At 37.5% G+C, this 20,670-nt stretch overlaps 2 protein-coding genes across 2 annotated transcripts; both read left to right on the top strand.

The window, feature by feature from the left end:
• The first annotated feature begins 153 nt into the window (after positions 1–153).
• On the top strand, positions 154–1,608 carry PDLP4 (plasmodesmata-located protein 4). The gene is made up of 2 exons (XM_008220291.2): positions 154–1,022; positions 1,327–1,608. The coding sequence occupies exons 1-2, from the start codon at positions 263–265 to the stop codon at positions 1,455–1,457; spliced, it is 891 nt and encodes a 296-aa protein (XP_008218513.2). The 5' UTR covers positions 154–262; the 3' UTR covers positions 1,458–1,608.
• Positions 1,609–2,627: 1,019 nt separating this feature from the next.
• On the top strand, positions 2,628–15,843 carry ATRX (P-loop containing nucleoside triphosphate hydrolases superfamily protein). Its single transcript, XM_008220130.3, has 26 exons — positions 2,628–2,956; positions 3,571–3,726; positions 3,826–3,888; positions 4,007–4,102; positions 4,183–4,275; positions 4,855–5,045; positions 5,126–5,366; positions 5,810–5,923; positions 6,610–6,693; positions 7,321–7,905; positions 8,240–8,529; positions 8,732–8,822; positions 8,902–9,117; positions 9,936–10,055; positions 10,271–10,437; positions 10,595–10,736; positions 11,062–11,211; positions 11,298–11,353; positions 11,443–11,746; positions 12,008–12,143; positions 12,868–12,929; positions 13,305–13,531; positions 13,945–14,148; positions 14,688–14,766; positions 14,841–15,094; positions 15,224–15,843. Exons 2-26 carry the CDS (start codon positions 3,574–3,576, stop codon positions 15,603–15,605), a joined length of 4,500 nt encoding a protein of 1,499 aa, XP_008218352.2. The 5' UTR covers positions 2,628–2,956; positions 3,571–3,573; the 3' UTR covers positions 15,606–15,843.
• The last annotated feature ends 4,827 nt before the right edge of the window (positions 15,844–20,670 follow it).

Consider the following 20,670-nt stretch of genomic DNA (forward strand, 5'->3'; position numbering starts at 1 on the left):
CCAAAACAGGACACCTAATAACACGAAAACGTTGATTGCCCTGTTTTTCTTTTGGTAGCTGAGTTTTAAAGCAGTTGTTGTAAGTTATTGTAACCCTGTTATTCTGGTGAAGAAAACTCACAAGTTCCCACCAAAGTTAGATACAAGTGGGCAGGAAAAAGAACAACAAACCCCAAAACACAAGCAAAAACCACAGATTGAGAGAAAGCTGCAATCTTATCTCTTTTATCTGGAACCACACTGCATCGTCTTCAAACCCCAAATGGATTTCACCTTGAAACCATTCTTTCTCTGTTTTGCAGCACAACTATTGCTACTACTTTCTCTACTATCTTCTGCAAACCCAATTAATTCTGACTACAATACCTTGGTATACAACCAATGCGCAAATCAGACATTTACTACTCCTCCAACACAACAAACCCTTTCATCCCTTTTCCAAGAACTAATTGCACACTCCTCCCAATCAAAGTTCTTCAAACACACCCAAGCCACCGGTGACGATTATGAGACGGGCATTTCCGGTCTCTTCCAATGCAACCAGGACATCAGCAACGAAGAGTGTCACAGCTGCGTTTCCACTTTACCTGATTTATCAAACACCTTATGTAGAGAGTCTGTATCGGCTCGCGTTCAGCTACATGGTTGCTACATGCATTATGAGCTCGATGGGTTCGACTCAGAGTCTTCAAATCATAAATTGATGCATAAGACCTGTGGGGAATTATCAAATGGGTTGGCTGGTGGGTTCGAGGAGATGAGAGACGCGGCATTTGCAGCTCTGGAAAGTGGTATTGCGATGAATGGTGATGGGTTCTACAAAACGAGCTATGAAGCCGTACAAGTAATGGCACAGTGTGTGGGGGGCTTGGGGGGCTGTGAATGTGGAGGGTGTGTGAGCAGTGCAGTTCAAATTGCTGAAGCAGAGTGCGGTGCTGCTCTTTCAGGTCAAATTTATTTGGAAGAGTGCTTCTTGAGCTATGCTTACCATCCAGATGAAATACCTGACCACCCGCATCCAGGTAATTAAATTTCAGAATTAGTTATGATCTATAGATACTTCCGTTCTTTATCAACGTACCAATAATAAAACGTATCAATATACTACCGACGTAACGTACGTACAATTCGTGCACATAAATTTTTTGAAATCATTATGCCTTTTTCTTTTTGGCAAATGTTTTATTTTTTTAGATGGATTGTGTTATCAAACTTGTGAATATGAGGTTGATTTTATTCAAAATTTCAAAATTATGTTCATGACTTTTCCTTGAATATCATTCAGTTTGCTAATGTGAGGTATATATACATATTTTTAAATAACAGAAACAAGAAGAGACAGAAATGGAAGCAATGGGAAATCGGTGGCAATTGTTGTGGGAGGAGCAGCAGCTTTGTGTTTGGGGTTCGTTTTTCTGTTGTTCGTCAAGTCTTGGTCAAAGAAAGAAGATGACTAAAATTCAATTGATTATTACAAAACAAAGTTTATTTATTTATATTTTATAGAACGTTTTAAAGTCACGGACTCGGGTGCGCATATTACAGGTCCAGGCCCAGGCCACGGGCTTATCAATGACTGATATTATTCAGTTCAAAAATAAAACAAAAGGAAGTGAAACTCTCTCTTCATCTGGCGTGTAAAAGCAGAGCAAATCTAACGTATATGTAACATATGTTTACAGAATATAAGAAACAAACTATCTAGGGTTATTTAATCATCTGGAATAGTAAAGATTTAACACAACAACAACTGAATTTGGAGCACTTAAAAAATAACATATCATTAAAATTTAACTTAGAGTTTGTATTTATTTACTAAAGAGCGGTTTCATTACGTTTCAAGTTTGTTCAACTATACACGATTGATTTAAGTGTAGTCAATACTGTTATTTCGATACCATAATATGCAACCACATATGGATGCCATATATAGATATATAGAGCAATTTCGTTGAGGGATTCTTCAAATAAGTTTATTTGAGATACACCTTTGTAGGACCCACTTAACCTTGTATTTCACTAATTCAAACCGTATATTTTGTAAATATTCATTTAAAGATCATATCTACAAAAAAATTACTTGAATCCGATATCCTTTGATCATTCAATAAAATGTTTGAAATTTAAGTAATTTCTTGAAGCATCATATTCATTGATTTTGTTGGTCTCAATTAGATGTCTTAATGATTTTCAATTTTTTTGATTTTTGTAAGGATGATCTATGAATGAAGACTTGAAAAATTGATTGTTTGGATCGTTGGAATTTTTTTTAGTAATGTACCATAAAAAGTATTCCTCAAATAAAATAATTTAAAATATAAGCTTCGTAAATATTTGCGGCGAGTGTGGTATTTACCGTTAAAGATATAAACGCTAAATACTTTAGTTTTTTATAAATAGCCCAAAATGCATTGAAACAATGGAGTGATGAACCAATTTATCTCATCCTCGCAGTAAACTTCCAAATCACAAATGTCAAACAATATAACCAAATTAGTGTAACCTATTAAACACATATGGAAATTGTCTTTCCACTAATGTAAATAATAATAATTTACATTCTATTGCAAATTAACCAATCGATCCTCATTTTCCTATTATGACGTGACGGCCCTATTAATAAATTTGCATGAATCATCCGTTGAAATAACAAAACCAAAAACCCTAGATCATGAAATTACAGAAAATTGGGTGACCAAAACAAAAAAGGAAATACCCAAGTAGGGGTGTATGTAGCCACCCGGCTTCTCGAGCTCGTTGCCTCATTCAATTCTTTTTGTATTTTTGCTTTTTGGGAAATCAACCATTTCCTCTCTCAATTCAAACAAGTTCAAACAGCATATATATACTACACGGGGCGAGAAGAGAGACAGAGAGAGAGAGGCAGAAGGAAGAGCAAAGACAAAGGCTCTGCATTTTCTCACCTCACGTAGCCACGTGCCTTCCCCCTATTCTGGTAAGTCGCTTCTGTTTCCCTTCTCTTCCTCCCCTTCCTCCTTCTTCTTAGGCTTTGCAGAGTGTTGTACACACGACACCGTATCGGTCGAGAATACCAAGTATTGCTGCGGTTACGCGGCGTGCTCAAAATAGCGTGAAGCTTTGATTATTTTTCTATTTGTGGAGATAGTAATTTTGTTTTGGTTTGCCCATATAGAAAATCTAGGTATTATTATTATTGTAACTTGAAATGTGGGCTTAATTTATTTAACCAAAATCATTTCGAAAACTTCGAATTCTGCCCTATGTCTGCTCTTACTTGAATAGCGAGTTTGGATTCTTATTAGCCATTTATCACGCGGAGGGACTGAATTTGAGAAAATCGTACGGATGAAGCTTTCACATGAACTTCTAAAGCCATTTTGCTTGGACTGTAGGAGATTCTGTGCTCCTCAATTACTAGTTGGAGTATACCATATCAAAGCAAATTTTTTTTTTTGGGGTTTAGGGTCACAGTAAATTGGAGTTTGTTACTATTGAATGAAATGCTCTGTTCGTTGTTTGAGACTTTTTAGGTACTGATTTTAAGGTTTACTTGTCATTTTGATGTGCATTGGTATTGTTGTTGGGCAGGTAATGGAGGAAAGCCACAAGCAAGTGGAGGAAAGCCACGAGCAAGTGGAGGATATTGATAGTGCTTCTAATGGCAGTGATAGCGATTCTTTTATAGATGACTCAGAAGTTGATGAAGTTTCGACATCCGGACAAGACAAGAAATTGCATCCAGAGGCAAGTTCTTACTCATGATAGGTTTTTTTTTTTGGCTGGAATATGAAGCATTTTTCCTTTCTGTTTTAAATATATGATGTTCTTATCTTTGTTATGCAGGAACCTTTATCTGATAAAGAAATTGAGGAGCTTATTGCTGAGTTTTTGGAGGTTGAGAGTAAGGTATCAATGTTTTCTTTTCTTTTTTAACAGTATTTCAACTATGCACACAGATATACGTCTATAGTTTTTATGTCCATGCTGAGTAATTTATTGGTTTTTTATTTGATGCCCAATTTAGGCTGCGGAAGCTCAAGAAGCACTTGAAAAAGAGTCTCTCGTCAAAGTGGAGAGTGAAGTTAGAGAGGAGTTGGCACAAACTCTTCATGGGGATGATGTTAGTTTCTTCCTTCAAAATTCATCCCTGTGGACTAGATTGTCTTTACCAATAACTTATATATTTCCACTTGTCTATAGCTGGAAACAGCTGTTGCAGATGAAATGACTATTTTAATGGAAGAGTGGCAAACTGAGCTTGATGACCTTGAGACTGAGAGTGCTCATTTGTTGGTCTGCTCCTTTCTTCAATTCTGAGTAAATCTTTGGTTCCTAATACATTTGTAGAGCTTGCATGTACTTTGATGCTATAAATTTATACAGAAAATAAAAACCCGCGGAGAAAGAAGGATTTGCCTCTTCTTGTTACTTATACAAGAGTGATATAATTTCAGCTAGCCTTCCCTCAATTTTGATTTCTACGTCGATTCACTTTGAAGAAAGTGTCATTTCCTGTTTTCCATTTTTTCTGGATTTCATATTGCTCTCTGCATGTCTTGACTCTTGTCTCATTGTTTTTCTATGATTATAACTTATAGGGTATAGTGGGTAGAGGGTGACAGCATGTACCATTTTAAAAGCTTTGTTTATATTTTGGGTTTTCTAAAGAAAATTTAGAGGTTCTAACTTCATGGGATGTTAACTAAAATTGTTTATGAAGTTTTTTTGCAAATGTCTATTTACTGACAAGCATTTGTATATCCCTTACCAATAATCGCGATAAACCTTTTAATTTGAAATAGATTGATGCTTGCTTAATTTATGAAATATGGAACCTGAAATTACGTCTACCTATTTTAAATTCCATGAAAGGAACAACTTGATGGGGCTGGCATTGAGCTACCAAGCCTTTATAAGTGCATTGAAAGTCAGGCTCCTAATGGTTGCTGCACTGAAGCTTGGAAAAGACGGATACACTGGGTAGGATCTCAAGTGACTGGAGAATTTACTGAGTCAAGGACCGATGCAGAGAAGTATCTCCAAGCCCACAGACCTGTAAGAAGGTACAGTTCTACATTTTTAGCTTTGTTGATTCTGCAAGGTATAGAGTTGATGGTACATAAACTTGCACTTGTGAACTTAGGCGACATGGTAAACTATTGGAAGATGGCGCTAGTGGATTTCTGCAGAAAAAGCTAACCATAGATGGAAACAAGGATGCGGTGACTGCTGAGGTTGATTGGTGTTCTCTCAACAAACTATTTTCTGATGGTGCAACTGGGGATGGTGCTTCATTTGGCAGTAAGCACTGGGCTTCTGTTTACTTGGCCAGTACGCCACAACAAGCTGCTGAGATGGGACTCAAATTCCCTGGTGTGAATGAGGTGCCTAACTTTTTCATTAACATAATTATGGAATTTCTGCTTGCTACCCAAAGCTAATCTGGAAAATAAGTTATAAGAAAAGGAAAAGAGCAAAAAAGAAGGAATCATATTAGGTAAAGGAGGCTCTATTTCATGTAGTTTTATCATTACACTCAACATGACAGCCATTGTTTGTAGGTGCTGTGCTTGTTCTGCTTTCCTTTTCCCCTCTTTTTGAATGATCATTCATGGAGGTTTCCTTTTGTAATTTAGATCTGTAGCTTCTTATATGTTGGGGTGATTGTTTGGTTTTGGGCATCCTTATGGGTTTCAGCATCTTTGGAGGTTAAGGGTAGTTACTTTTTCTGCCATTTTTTTTCCAATTAGAAGCTACTCACTGCAACACGTGCTCTATTTTGGCTTAGTGAGTTCTTTCATTGAGTTTTTGAGAATATTTTTGCCAGGTGGAGGAGATTGATGATATTGATGGCAATTCTAGTGATCCATTTGTTGCAGCTGCCATTGCAAATGAAAGAGAACTGGATCTGTCTGAAGAACAAAAGAAAAATTATAGGAAGGTATGTTTGTGCCATCCAATAGTTGATGTTCTTGCTGTTAACATCATCCTTGTTGTTACTTGTTATTCAAAGATCAATTTCTACACACAAACACACATATACACGTACCAAACAATTTGGCTACGTGTATATTTGGTTTCCTACACCAAGAATTAATCATGAATCTTGGTGGATATATTCTCCACTTTGGTGATGTGATAAAATTTTGTTTCTTATAAAAAAAAAGATATAACATGGGATGGGTGTAAACATGGAAAATCATGTTAGTTGGGAAATTCTGAGGACTTTTTCACTGCTGTCTGGGGATGTACATGGGTATAGAAACCCCTTAATAAATCCCGGTGTTGGTTTTTCAGTGTCCCCATAATTTTGCAATATTTCCACGAGGATTGTGCGGTCTTACCTTTTTGACCCACATTTTAGTTAACTGGTATTTGATTGAATGTACTCTGTCTTATCATCTCTTTTAATCTTTGATGGCGGTCTCTTTGTCACTTACCAACTTGGTTAGAGTAGGCATATGTGGATACGTTTGATTTACCTTTTTCATCAGTAGGTAGACAACTCCTGCTGCTTTTAGACTTATAACATCGACATTGTTCCCTTCATTAACTGCAAATGTTCTTGATAACAGCTGGTCGAGCTTTAATTAAGTTGATAGTGTTTCTGTACTTATCCATTGCAAGGTCAAAGAAGAGGATGATGCATATGTTGATCGGAAGCTTCAAATTCATTTGAAACGGAAGAGACATCAAAAGAGACGTAAACAGGTTATATTGTGCTTGTGTTTTCCCTCTTTCTCGATTCTGGGATTTTGAGTTGCAGTTTAGACAACTTTTTAAAGTTCTATTCATATTGCTAATGTAGAGTTTGAGACAAGTTATGGTGCTTAGTGCTGCAATCATTTGGTTGGTTATCCTAGCCAGATTCCAGCAGTCATTGTATTTCGTCAGTACAATTGTTATTCTTATCAATTCTATTTAGTGACATCCTATGGTTTTTCATTTCCAGAATCTTGTAATTTTCGTTTGAATTTGTTGTTGAGAATTACTAATAAGAGAGAATTGACGGCCATATTATAGTAAACTTACTTTCATATGAAAAAGGGAACAAAAATATAAGTCCCATTGATGATTTTGGATGTGATTTTAGGGTTATTGTGCTCTTCTTTTTCTTTCCCTTTTATAGCACCAAGTTCGTTAGGGATTTTTCTGTACAAGATGTGGAGTTGTCCTGCATAAGCATACATTTAACGTTCATTATTTCTTTTTTCCTGTTACCGAATTAGGATGTTAGAAGGAAAGAAGTTTACCTAGTTGATCAGGACATGGGTATGACCTGCATTTAGGCTTTATTTAACATTCATTGATATTCATTCTTTCCTGCTATCAAATCAGGATGTTGGCAGGAAGGAAGTTTTCCCAGTTGATCGGGTGATAGAAAGCAACATGGCCCAGTCTCCGTCTATGCTAGACTCTGCTACCTGTATCTCAAATGGGAAAATTGATGAACATGGTGAAATTTTTTCTAACAATGATGATGAGATAGGATGCCAAAATATGAAGTCTGCCGTGCTTGAAGATTTGGAAACCTCTAATAATGTCGACCAAGAAAGCATAACGAGTAATGGTTCTTCTCCGGTGCCTGATTCTAGTGAATCAAGAGGCTCCAAGCGTCTGAATGAGGATGAGGAACTAAACCTTGATAATAAGAGGGGTCGAACTGTTATAATAGATAGCGATGATGATGCTCCACTGAAAGATATTTCAGACTGCAATTTGATAAAATCTGAGGACCAGTCCAATGTGGATGTGAGTATCTGCATATCTGCCACTGGTGGTCTTCCTTCACATAGTCTGAATAAGAAGGTCTACTGCACTGCTTGTAATAAACTTGCTGTCGAAGTGCGCTCGCATCCACTTCTGAAGGTGATTATTTGTACAGATTGCAGATGTTTATTGGACGAAAAGATGCATGTGAAGGTATGGGCATGAGTAACTTTTATGCTTTCTGTAATCTATATTTGAACATTTTGTATAACTTTTTCATGATCATGCTGGTGATGGAATGTATTAAACTGATTAGTGGAAGGAAACTGATATTATAGTTTCTAATGAATCTATATCCTCAATAGAAAGACCTTTAACTTTCTCATCACTTTTGGCTGTCATATGTAATGAAAAAAGAGAAAGGAAAGCTAGCTCTTGTTAAGATTTTATATTGTTAATAATCTTTCTAAACCGTTTAATGCTTATAATTTTATATATTTATTTTAAGTAGATGCTAGATCTTTTAGTGACCTAAGAAGGTGTGCAGGATCCTGATTGCTGTGAGTGCTATTGTGGGTGGTGTGGGCAAAGCAAGGACCTTGTAAGTTGTAAATCTTGCAAGATGTTGTTTTGTACGACTTGCATAAAAAGGAATATTGGAGAGGAATGCTTATCCGAGGCCCAGACCTGTGGCTGGCGATGTTGTTTCTGTTGCCCAAGTCTTATACAGACATTGATGTTACAATTAGAGAAAGCAATAGGTTCTGGAGATATGGTAGTTTCTAGCTCTGATAGTGATTCAGATAATTCAGATTCAGAACTAGATGTTGCTATCAGGTATAATGGTATTTATTATGCTGATTTCTAAGTGAATTATTCTGCTCTCTCTCTCTCTCTCTCCCCCCCCCATTGCTGAAGCATGCTATAGTTTATGTTTGTTAGCATTTTAAACTCTAAACAAGTGTTGAGATTTGTTCTTGAGCATTAGGTATTTTTGTTGTACTTACTGTGTTTCTGAACATATTTGGACTTTGTTCAGTTCTAAGAGGAAGAGAAAGAAGAGAATTCGGAGGATCATTGATGATACTGAATTAGGAGAAGAGACCAAAAGAAAAATTGCAATTGAAAAGGTACCTTCTTTTGCTGATTTTGTATTCTAACACAGGCCTTTTGGTACCGAAAATTATTTCATGAACCTATCTTCTGTAGGAACGTCAGGAACGCTTAAAGTCTTTGCAAGTACAATTTTCTGCCAAATCTAAGATGAAGAGCTCTGCAAGCTGTAATGGGAATTTACCCGAAGGTGCCAGTGCTGAAGTGCTGGGTGATGCATCAGCTGGATATATAGTGAATGTTGTAAGAGAGAAAGGTGAAGAAGCAGTCAGGATCCCTCCAAGCATCTCAGCGAAACTGAAGACACATCAGGTTTTTCCTAATCTGTTAACTATTTTTCTTTTGAGGCTTTTCTTCTGTGAATTCCCTTAAACATTTTGACTAAGCTGGGACTGATATCAATGCTTTCCATTTCTTTCACATTGTTTCTTCGAAATAATACATTCTAGGGACATTCTTGTTCAACGTCACGGTTTTAGCTTTCCTGCAGCCTGCCAAATCTTCTATATTCTTATGATAAGCTTGTGCTTAATTTAGCCTGGTTAAGAAATTAGTTACACGTGCACAAAAATATACTTGTTTATTTCAGTTTTTAATTGAATGCACTAGCTCAATTCGGATCCATTGGGATTTCTGCTCAAAATGAAAGCTTTGACTGGGACAGGACATGCCATGCTGATTAATGGCAGTCTGTTATCTGTTAATTTTCATATATTGAGGAAGTAGCTGTATATTATCTGCCTAGTGCCTGAATGCTGATAGTTATTCCTCTGTTCCAGTCTGAATGTGTGATCAGATTTCTGTATTGGTTCTCACATATAATAAAATAATGGGTTCAAAGTGTTGAATCCTGTGATCAGGACGAGGAAAAAATGGGTAAAGGGTGGGGGGTGTGTGCCATGCCTGGACAGTTGAAAAGAGTTCCATGTCTTACTTTTTCACTTGAATTTATTTATTGCCATGACCTGCTAGACCTATTATTGTTTCACATATTTATCTATATATGACCTCCTTGATTCTGGTTTGCAGTAAAATTCCTCTGGGAACTCTCTTTTATGTGTCATTAACTTTTTATGACTTGCCGTTTATCTTTTATATTGTCCTTGTTACAATCTGATATCTTATCACAGATTACGGGGGTAAGATTTATTTGGGAGAATATCATACAGTCAGTCAGAAAAGTGAAGGCGGGGGATAAAGGTCTTGGATGCATTCTAGCTCACATGATGGGCCTTGGTAAAACTTTTCAGGTATTATGTTCTGTCTGTTGCATGCTCTTCCCAATAACTGTGGGCATTTCTTTAGATTGAAATAGGTGTCAGTGCATGTAGCAATGACCCTGTAGCCTGGTAGAATAGCCTATCTTGCAGAATGCAAGGAGGTGGCTCATATTTTCTTTGCAGGGAATATATTTTTAAGTGGTTGATTGATATACTTTGCATAATTGGTCAAATGGCTTTCACAGGTCATAGCTTTTCTGTACACTGCAATGAGAAGTATTGATTTAGGATTGAAAACTGCACTTATAGTCACTCCTGTGAATGTGCTACATAACTGGCGGCAGGAGTTCATGAAATGGAGACCTTCAGAGCTAAAGCCTCTTCGCGTTTTCATGCTAGAAGATGTGTCAAGGTTTAGTTAACATTTGTATATTGTTTCATTCCATTTCCATCACAGTAAAACATTTTGCTTCACTGTTGCATTTTACCTTTTCATGAATTAAAGTCTATTAGGTCTGTCTTTGTTACTTGGTATTGTTGGTTGCTGACGATACCTCTTTGTTTGCCAGGGAAAGAAGAGCAGAGGTTCTTGCAAAGTGGAGAGCTAAGGGTGGTGTTTTTTTAATTGGCTACTCTGCTTTTAGGAACCTATCCCTTGGAAAGCATGTGAAGGATCGACACATGGCTCGAGAAATTTGTCATGCCTTGCAGGTAGGTTGATTTTAATTGTTAACCTCTAAAAGTGTCGTTAATATCATGCGTCCAATTCTGTATTGATTATTAACAGTAACTTGTAGTCTGTCCCTTTCAATTGCTTCTGACAGCCTATTCAGTAATAAGCTCCATCATGGTGCCATATATTTAGTAGCAGACTTTTTACTTACCCTTGTTTAGTTTTCGTGTTTCCAAAACATAGCATGCATCTTTTATCTGATTCTTTTTAGATTTTTCCATTTCATATTGTCCCCTGTATTTATCAATGAAAACAATGTTGTTTGCAAAGCTTGTGACTTATTGTTACATTTCCAACTGTCAGGATGGACCTGATATACTTGTTTGTGATGAGGCCCATGTTATAAAGAATACCAGGGCTGATGTAACCCAAGCCTTGAAACAAGTGAAATGCCAAAGAAGGATAGCATTAACTGGATCACCTCTCCAGAACAATCTCATGGAATATTATTGTGTGAGTTCACTTGAAAGCTATACATTGTTTTATTTTTTGCAAATTACCTACTGTCTTGATTCCTTTGAAATTTTAATTGTTCGCAGATGGTTGATTTTGTAAGGGAAGGTTTTCTTGGAAGCAGCCATGAGTTTAGGAATCGGCAAGACTTCTTCACTCAAAACTTGTTTGCTGTGTAATTTCGTTTTGTTTTTTTCCACATATCTTAATCCTGCCTCCCCTTACACGCAGCTTCCAGAATCCCATAGAGAATGGCCAACATACTAATTCAACCGTGGATGATGTGAAAATCATGAATCAAAGGTCTCATATTCTGTATGAACAATTGAAAGGATTTGTTCAGAGAATGGACATGAATGTGGCAAAGAAGGACTTGCCACCAAAAACTGTTTTTGTAATAGCTGTTAAGCTCTCTCCCTTACAGAGGAAATTATACAAGAGATTTCTTGATGTGCATGGATTTGCTAATGACAAGGTTTACAATGAAAAGATAAGGAAGAGAAGTTTTTTTGCTGGCTACCAGGCCTTAGCTCAGGTATATTGAGCACCTTTGTTAGGTTCCCGAAGTTCCATTATACTACAGACAATAACAGGCGCGCACACACACACACACACACACACACACACACTCACGCATGCATGCAAAAGCATTCAGTCCTATGCTAAAGCATCCACTCCTAAGCGCTTGGTTAACCTTTATTGACATTTTATGCAATGATAAACATCCACTCTTAGTCTGTCATGCTTCTTGCTTCATGTAAAATGTTGTAATATATGAGCTTTTTGTCTGTAGTAGATATGGAACCACCCGGGGATCTTGCAACTAAGAAAAGATGACAAAGACTATGTGAGACGCGAAGATGCTATTGAGAATTTTCTTGCGGATGACAGCTCTAGTGATGAAAACATTGACGATAGTTTGGTTTTTGGAGGTATTTTATTCTCTCCCCTTTCTTTTCCTATAAGAAGTCTTCCTTTTTTTTTTTCTGCCATGAATTGATTTTGACATTAGATGACAGACTAAAAAACCGAATCTTCTTTCAACATCAAGATGCTAGTTGAGCTCAGTAATAAACCCTAAACCCTAAACCCTAAACCCTCATTGAACGCTGATGATTAATGTGTCAGAATAAAAGGTTAAGCATTTGGCAATATCGGTAAACCAACGAAGTTGGTCATAGTACCAGAGTAGGAGATCTGGAGTTCGATTCCCTGCAATTACAACCTCTTAATATAAGTTGCTTTTGCACATGACGGGCTTGTAGAAATCCACAAGGTTAGGAGTCTTAAGGGTCTGTTATCTTCCAAGTTACAGTTGTGCTTGGCTATCAGGGAACATCCATATCTATGTGGCCGTGCACTAAATTTCTGTTCAACCTGTCTAAATTGTCTTATTTGTCAAGTCGTGCTTTGGCTAGTTTGATGAACCGCTGACTGCAAATTAATAAGGACACAAACTGTGAAAAAAGATTTTGCTGCTATAATTTCGCATCATCATTAACATTCTCATACCTTTCCTTGCATAGTATGGCTAAGACATGTTAAGAAATCATGGCGTGACTTTTTTTCTCTCATTTGTTTGGATGCATGTATGTAATCTTTTTGAGAATAATTCCTTCACAGTATCTAATAATGGTAACATATCTTGCTTTACAGAGAAGCAGAGGAAGATCAGTGATATTTTGCCAGGGAAAAAGGATGATGACATTTTTCAACAGGTAGGGATATGGACTAAATGGAATTTTGCAGTTTATTAATATTTGATTTCCCTTCTATTTGACTATATTTGAGATGTGTCAATGCCCTTAGTGTTTTAGTAGGAAAAATAAATAGAACTCTGTGTTGGGCTCTGTAGTATACATGACAATCTGAAGTGTCGCTTGTTGTAACCCCCCCCTTTCACGAGGAATAGGTGCACCCAAATAAGTGCCTCCTTTAGTCGATATGGTGAGGTGCATCCTTTTATTGCCATAAGGGTGCTGAAATCCAGAAACAGGTCTCTGAAAAGGAGTTACAAGTTCTTACTTTTGTTTGTTATTGTTGTTCTCTTAATTTTTGTTTGAGCGTATTGCTAACCATATATCACTTATCAGGATTGGTGGAATGATCTTATTCATGAGAATAATTATAAAGAGCTTGATTACAGTGGCAAAATGGTATTGCTGCTTGACGTTCTCGCCATGTGTTCTGATGTGGGCGATAAGGCGTTGGTGTTTAGCCAGAGCATACCAACACTTGACCTCATAGAACTTTACCTTTCAAGACTACCTCGACATGGGAAGAAATGGAAGTTTTGGAAGAAAGGAAAAGATTGGTACAGGTGGGTACATATTACTGAAAACAATTTACAGTTGTCCGACAGCATGGGTTTTCTTGTCAGCTGCTTGAGTTTGTAACTTTATTCATCAAATGAATTCCCTATTTGTCCAAGAGCTTGGCTTGTGCTCTGTATCTTGTTCTTGCTTTGGTAGTGGGAAATGAAAAACTTTAGAAGAGAAAGATTTTAACTTGGCCCGGTTTTGTTTAGTAAATCATGTAGCCGTGAGGTTCTCACTTATTTATCCAGTCCATTATCACTTTCTTGCCTTTCTTGAATGTTGGGCGTAAGTCCTTACCCATCGTCCTTATTTTGACCTTTTTTTTGCTATAGATGTAAATACGATGGTCTTTAACTAAAATTGACGCTTCCTTTTACTTATGTCTTTTTCACTTGTTTCTTTTATTGCTCTTCAGGCTAGATGGAAGAACAGAGAGCTCAGAAAGGCAAAAGTTGGTTGAGCGCTTTAATGATCCCCTAAATAAGAGGGTGAAATGCACTCTGATTTCCACCAGAGCTGGATCTTTGGGGATAAATCTCCATGCTGCTAATCGTGTAATCATAGTTGATGGTTCTTGGAATCCGACATACGATCTTCAGGCTATATACCGTGCTTGGAGGTGAGTTTACATTTATGCTTTTGTAGTCCTCAACTCAGCTTGTTTAGTAAGTGCACCTTGATATAGTGTAATTTTGGGGGTATATCACATTAAAAGCTGGTGAACTTTGTAACTTGGAGGGACAGTTTGAGGTTTTAGGTTTTAAGAGAGATGAGTAGCTGCAATTATGAAACTATGTATTGAATTGAGTGCAACAATTAGAGGCCTTGGGGTTTGGTTTCTTGTGAAGTATAAGAAGTTAAACTGTGGGGCTATTTTATGAATGGCGTTGTGGACTGTAGGCTAAATTTGGAGATGGGGTGCAGGAGATTTATCTCCTCCTTTATTTTTGGGAAATAGATAAGAAAGCTTTAGGCTTGTGCCAGAAAATGCTCTTCAAGATGGTCCCACCCCTCTAATTCTTACGCGTAGTTATATCATGTCAACGTCCTTGGTGGACAGGGGACAGTAAGCCTGATGATTATTTTTCCTCTACCAAGCATGGAATCTTTCACGAACAATGTGACAAATTCTAAACAATGTATTTGTTCCATTTTCAGGTATGGCCAAACAAAGCCAGTTTTCGCTTACAGACTGATGGCACATGGAACCATGGAAGAAAAAATTTATAAGCGTCAGGTAATGGGAGAACAAACTGGGTGTATGGTTCTATTATGTGAATGAAATTTTAACAAAGGAAATGTGGCAAATAGGTAACGAAGGAGGGCCTGGCTGCAAGGGTTGTTGATAGACAACAGGTACATAGGACAATATCTAAGGAAGAGATGTTGCATCTTTTTGAATTCGGTGATGATGAGAACCATGAGCTTGGCCAAGATAAAGGATGCTCGGACCAAAATATGACTGGTGAAGTTGAAATTTTGCCTAAACACAAAGTGCCTCTTTCTCAAGGCAGTTGCTCTTCTGACAAGCTAATGGAAGGTTTACTTGGCAAGCACTATCCAAGGTATGTTTCCATGTTCTTAGTATTTTCATAATCTATTGGTATATGATTTTGTTGCCTGGTTACAGCGGCCACCACTGGCAACTTTACCCGCCTCACTCACTCTCTTACGGATGAACTACCTCGTTTCAGGTGGATTGCCAATTTCCACGAACATGAGACTCTTTTGCAAGAGAATGAAGAGGAAAAGCTCTCAAAGGAGGAGCAAGACATGGCTTGGGAAGTATATCGGAGAGCATTGGAATGGGAGGAAGTGCAGAGAGTTCCTCTCAATGAATCTGCAGTCGACCGAAAGCCAGCTGCACTAAATGTGGCCTCATCTGCACCAGAGATGAGCAGCCTTGCTGAATCGAAAGCGAAGGATATTTCTGTGCAGCGGAAATGCACTAATCTTTCACATTTGCTAACCCTTAGAAGTCAGGGGACAAAAATTGGTTGCACTACTGTGTGTGGGGAATGTGGTCGTGAGATATGCTGGAAGGATCTGCATCGAGATGGCAGGCTTGCAAGGTGAACGAGAGTGCCTTCCAAGTTGTTGTAGATTGTGTGATGTAAATGGTTCGATTGTATATTGCAGTTTCTGTAGGTTCAATGCCCCCTTGAACACAATTGGAACATTCTTTTTGTCGTACTTGTTTTGTTTTGATGAGGAAATGTCTTACTCCTTGATACCACAGAAATAGGGTTGTATAAATCAAAGTTGCGGGAATGAACTGAGCAATGAAAATCCGAAACCTTTTCCTTGGGATGAATTTGTTGAAATGTTTTTTATATTTTATTTCATCTTTATTTTTAAAAAACACCCAATATGGTTCTGTTTTTCATAATTAAATTTTGGAAAATAAATTGTTTCTTAATGAGTTGAAGAGGAAGAAGATAATCAGAACAACAATCAGTAGGACGTACCATATTCACTATCAGAATGAATTGAATTACAAAGGGGCCGATTGGCAATTAATTTCACAAACATATTACAAGTTTTATAAGTTTACACAATCGATCTCCTGTTTTTACTTGTTCACGTGATCAACTACTGATTCTGGTACAAATTAAGGTGAAAAACGAATAATGCGCTCTTCAGAGCCTATTCCTCGTTCATTCACATAGGAGGAGTTCATTTATAAGAAAAGAAAAAAGAGAGTGGAAAATCCCGATATCAAACAAGTGATGGTCCTAATGGGTTTAGGAATAGCGAATATGCATCCTTGATCATCAGGAAAGGGTCTTGCATGGAAATCGGTGATTGTTTGTTAGCAAATATTGTTTTTTTATTTATAGATAATCTAGGTGAAGAATTAGAAAGCTCGTTTGTTTTGCTTATAACGGTAATATTTTCTTACAGATAATCTTTACACAGCTGTTTGAAATCCAGGTGAATTAAGAGTTGGAAAACTGGTTCAAATTGTCCTCTAGGTTTAGGAATTGTTAATGCTTCTTTATTGAGTATCAAGTAAAGGGTTTTACTTGTAAATAAACAGTAATATGTGTTCTCCATAACTCCAAGATCCCCTCAAATACAAGTAACAATATTGTTTGTTTCAGAAACTAATTGAGTCACCAAAACTCACAATCAATATACTTAAGCACTAATGAGGGCTAAACGACATTATATTGTTTGAGCCTAATTTCTGAACACCACCCCAGTCAACTCTTGGGCTATTTCTATTGCTATAAAAAAACTATGTGCTCTATTGGTTTATTTTACCCTTCAAATTGATTAGCTATCAAGCTTACAGGAGCAGTCCAACCCTCAAGAAAACAAGCAGAACTCAAATTTCTGACTTTAAGTCTAGAGAAGCGGCTCACAAAGAAGAAAACGAGATTTCTCTAGTTGCAAATGCGATTCAGCTCAGCAGAATCAAGACGAACTCAGATTTTTAACGTTACAAATTCAGTTCATAACAGATGAACTAGACAGAAGTCAGGTTATTCATCATATGGAAACCTCAACAAATGCTCACAGACACCTTGATGTCTTAAGCTCATTAGAATAGCTTATAGGTCTTCCTCAATCAAGTAGAACATGTATTGAAGTGCAATTCCAGGGCCATCAACTGCCAATCCAGCCACTTTCATCCAGTCCAGATTGGGGAATTTTCAGTTCAAACAGAACAAAGACACCATACTGGTGTAATCTCATGCAGATAGTCTCCATAATAGGCAGAATAGGCTCAAATTTTCAGTTTTGCCCATTTTTCAAGCCTCTCCATAGCTCAAACTGATTATAGCTATGCCAATTTCCACATTGGTATCGATTTCTTGCTAATCTTTGTTAGTTGAAGGTGCTAACATGCAATTCCAGTACAGATAGATCCAGTCCAGCCTGAGTAACAGATGAGAATCCATGTAGAAATTTTAATCCAATGTTCTGATGTCTTCCCATACTTGACAGTTTCTTTAATTTGTTGTATAATAAATAGTTCTCCTTGAACTCGTTTGTTTTATTTTTCAAACACGTAGTTTTGGCTAAACTTACTAGTTTTATTGTGGGGAATGATAAAGTCCTCACCTGTCTGAGGCGGGAAAAGAACTTACTTAGGAGATAGTCCTCACCCAAATTCACAATCACTTGGTCAAAACCTGGAGCGCAAGTTATTACATTTTACAATATGTTAGGGATTTCTAACCGCTAACAGTGGCACGCTTAAACATAAAAGAAAGTTGACTTGTTGACCACAAATGGTTTTCAAGTCAATGAGGAACTTTTACCCTACCATCGCAGACACTACATCAAAACGGGTAAACATATATATTTTGCACTACTCCAAGGAAAAGAAGATGATGACGATCATGAGGATACTGGAACTTAGGTGACCATAAAAAAAAATATTTATTTCGAAAAAAATCTTTTGGTTTCTTTTTACTTGGCATGCAAAAATTATAACTTAATCCCTCTCTCGAATAAATTATTATAACTTAATATTCTATCTCTCGCATAAATTATAAGTTAAAAGGTAACACTTTGATCCCATACACTCTAAACCTATACAGAGAGCTTTCATTGAGGGAAACCCTTATAGGGCATACTCTGCATCTTATTTCACTAATCCAAACCATCTATTTTGTAGATATTTATTTAAAGATTATCTAGATAAAAAATCACTTGAATCCGATATCATTTATCCACTCAATTAAATTATTAAAATTTTAGTACTTTCTTGAAGCACCATGTTCATTGATTTTGTAGGACACAATTAGATGTCTAAACAGTTTCCAATTTGTCTAATTTTTTGCAAGGATGATCTATGAATGAAGACCTAAAAATTAGATGGTTTGGATTGTAGAAAAAAGTTTCGTAGAATACCCTAAAGAGTGTCCCTCAAATAAAATTATTTTGCCTATATATACTTAACAATTGATGAGGTTAAACGGCATTATTTATTTTGCGGTACTCCAAGGAAAAGATAAAGAAGATGATGCCGACCATGAGGATACGTACTGGAACTTAGGCGATCATAGAAAATAAAATGCTTATTTCGGAAAGACAATCTTCTAGTTTATTTCTTATTACTTAGAATGTAAATAAAATTCATATCTAGCTAGATCTATCTCTTGCATGCATAAATTATTATAACCTAATATTCTATCTCTCGTCTCTCGCATTGATTATAAGTTAAAGGTAACAATTTGATCCCAAAACACGAGCTGCCGGTTCAGCGCTAAGGCCGCGGCCGTAGCCGTCCCTTATAATCCGTTGGATGTGATGAGCCTTGAATAGATGGTGAGGAGTCGGACGCTACATAGTCAGGATCATCTTTAGTTTCTTCATCAGAAGCTGATGTTGGTGGTGTAGCTGGTGCAGCCCTCTTAGAAACGGCACTACGTCTCATCACGGAAAAGGGCTTCTACTTCCCCACCTGCCACCGCCGCCGCAGATGTCCGTGGGAGGGCTGATGTGGATGGCGGCAGAGGTGGTGCATCTTTGATTTCATTGATCGGGGGCTTCCTCCTACTAGCTTTCGTTCTCCCCTTTTTGAGGATGGCTGCAGGTGTTGGCTGTGTTGAAATGTAAGTAGTGAGCTGATAGGAAATGGAATTAAGCCTGGTCAGCTAATGGTGTATTCTCTTAGTCAATCAAAATGACTGGTGTTAGGCTTTAGTAGTAAAAGGCTTATAAGCCACGTGTAATGTTTTTATTAAGCAATTATAGATGAAGGGCTGAGATACAAAGTGATGTAATTGTATCAAGCTAGACATATAGCTCACATATAGTGTGCTCATTTAAAAAAAATATACAGAACAGTGCAATAGGAAATTCATACGAATTGGTTCATCCTCTGCTCTCTCTTTTATCTCTGCATTCTTTCTTCTCTCTCAACCTATTCAAAACTCTAACATGGCCTCAGAGCCAGGTTGGATCATTTAGATCTGGGCGTAATCTGTGAAGGCACTGAGCTCAATCGAAGCTCACCAAGCTCTGTGAAGTTTGCGACGTTAGCATCCGAGAGAGAGATCAATTGATTCGGACCAAAGGATGTCTGGGTCTGGAGGCTCGGAGGTGAGAACTCCAATTTTCTCTGGTGAGAACTACGAGTTCTAGAGGATTAAGATGACAACGATTTTCAAATCGCTTGGGCTATGGAGTCTGGTAGAAAAGGGGATTTCAACTCTGATTGAAGAAGAAAAGCGGTGAAGAGGCATCGGACGAAGAACGATCGAGATGATCGCTGTGCTCATGAGGGACGAAGGCTCGGGCATCATCCAAAACGCAGTTTCGGACCAGATCTTCCCTCGGATTGCCAACGCTGACTCAGCCAAGATGGAGTGGAATTTGCTTCATGGTGAATATCACGGTGGTGATCAAGTCAGGTCAGTGAAACTTCAGAATCTCAGACGAGAATTTGAGTATATGAGAATGCGTGAAGGTGAACAATTAACTGCATACCTTACTCGATTAAATGAACTGATAAATCAAATAAAAACGTTTGGAGAAGTGTTATCAAACGAGAGGCTGGTTCAAAAGGTGTTAATCAGTCTTAGTAGAGTATATGATCCTATCTGCTTGGTGATTGAAAATACAAAGAGTTTGGAGACTATTGAACTGCAGGAGGTTATTGCAATATTGAAGAGTCAAGAGCAGCGGTTTGATATGCATAATGTAGATATAGCTGAGAAGGCATTTGGTTCTTTCTCAGTTGAAACAAAAGGGCAGAATAAGAACGGCTTTCAAACTGGTTCTGCTAAGTCTCAGAAAAATTGGAAGTTGAATAACAAACCATGGGAGTCTAGGCAGAAGCCACAACAAGCTGGTGCTGCACAGACCTCAAATGGATCACAATATGTGCATCAAGATGGAGTGAAGCCTCAATGCAAAGTTTGCTCGAAATTCCATTTTGGGGAATGTAGATATAAGGGCCAATCTAAGTGCTATAAGTGTGATAGATTTGGACATTGGGCTAGAGATTGTATTGCAAACAAAGGAGTGCAGAAAGCAAACAATGCAAGTCAAGTAGAAGTAAAAGGAAATCTGTTTTTTGCTAATTGTACAATTTCAGAGAAGAGTGCAAATGGAGAATGGTATGTAGACAGTGGCTGTAGTAATCATATGACTGGGAACAAGGAGCTGTTAATTGACATAA

This window comes from Prunus mume, linkage group LG1, assembly GCF_029339155.1.
Source record: "Prunus mume cultivar Tortuosa linkage group LG1, ASM2933915v1, whole genome shotgun sequence".
NCBI classification, from domain to species: domain Eukaryota; kingdom Viridiplantae; phylum Streptophyta; class Magnoliopsida; order Rosales; family Rosaceae; genus Prunus; species Prunus mume.

Bases quoted from the DNA above. Each gene is read 5' to 3' on its own strand.
- PDLP4 (XM_008220291.2), top strand. From the start codon at position 263: ATGGATTTCACCTTGAAACCATTCTTTCTCTGTTTTGCAGCACAACTA. The intron at 1,023-1,326 runs GTAATTAAATTT...TTTAAATAACAG, and splicing joins ACCTGACCACCCGCATCCAG to AAACAAGAAGAGACAGAAAT.
- ATRX (XM_008220130.3), top strand. From the start codon at position 3,574: ATGGAGGAAAGCCACAAGCAAGTGGAGGAAAGCCACGAGCAAGTGGAG. The intron at 5,367-5,809 runs GTGCCTAACTTT...TATTTTTGCCAG, and splicing joins AATTCCCTGGTGTGAATGAG to GTGGAGGAGATTGATGATAT. The intron at 10,438-10,594 runs GTTTAGTTAACA...TTTGTTTGCCAG, and splicing joins ATGCTAGAAGATGTGTCAAG to GGAAAGAAGAGCAGAGGTTC.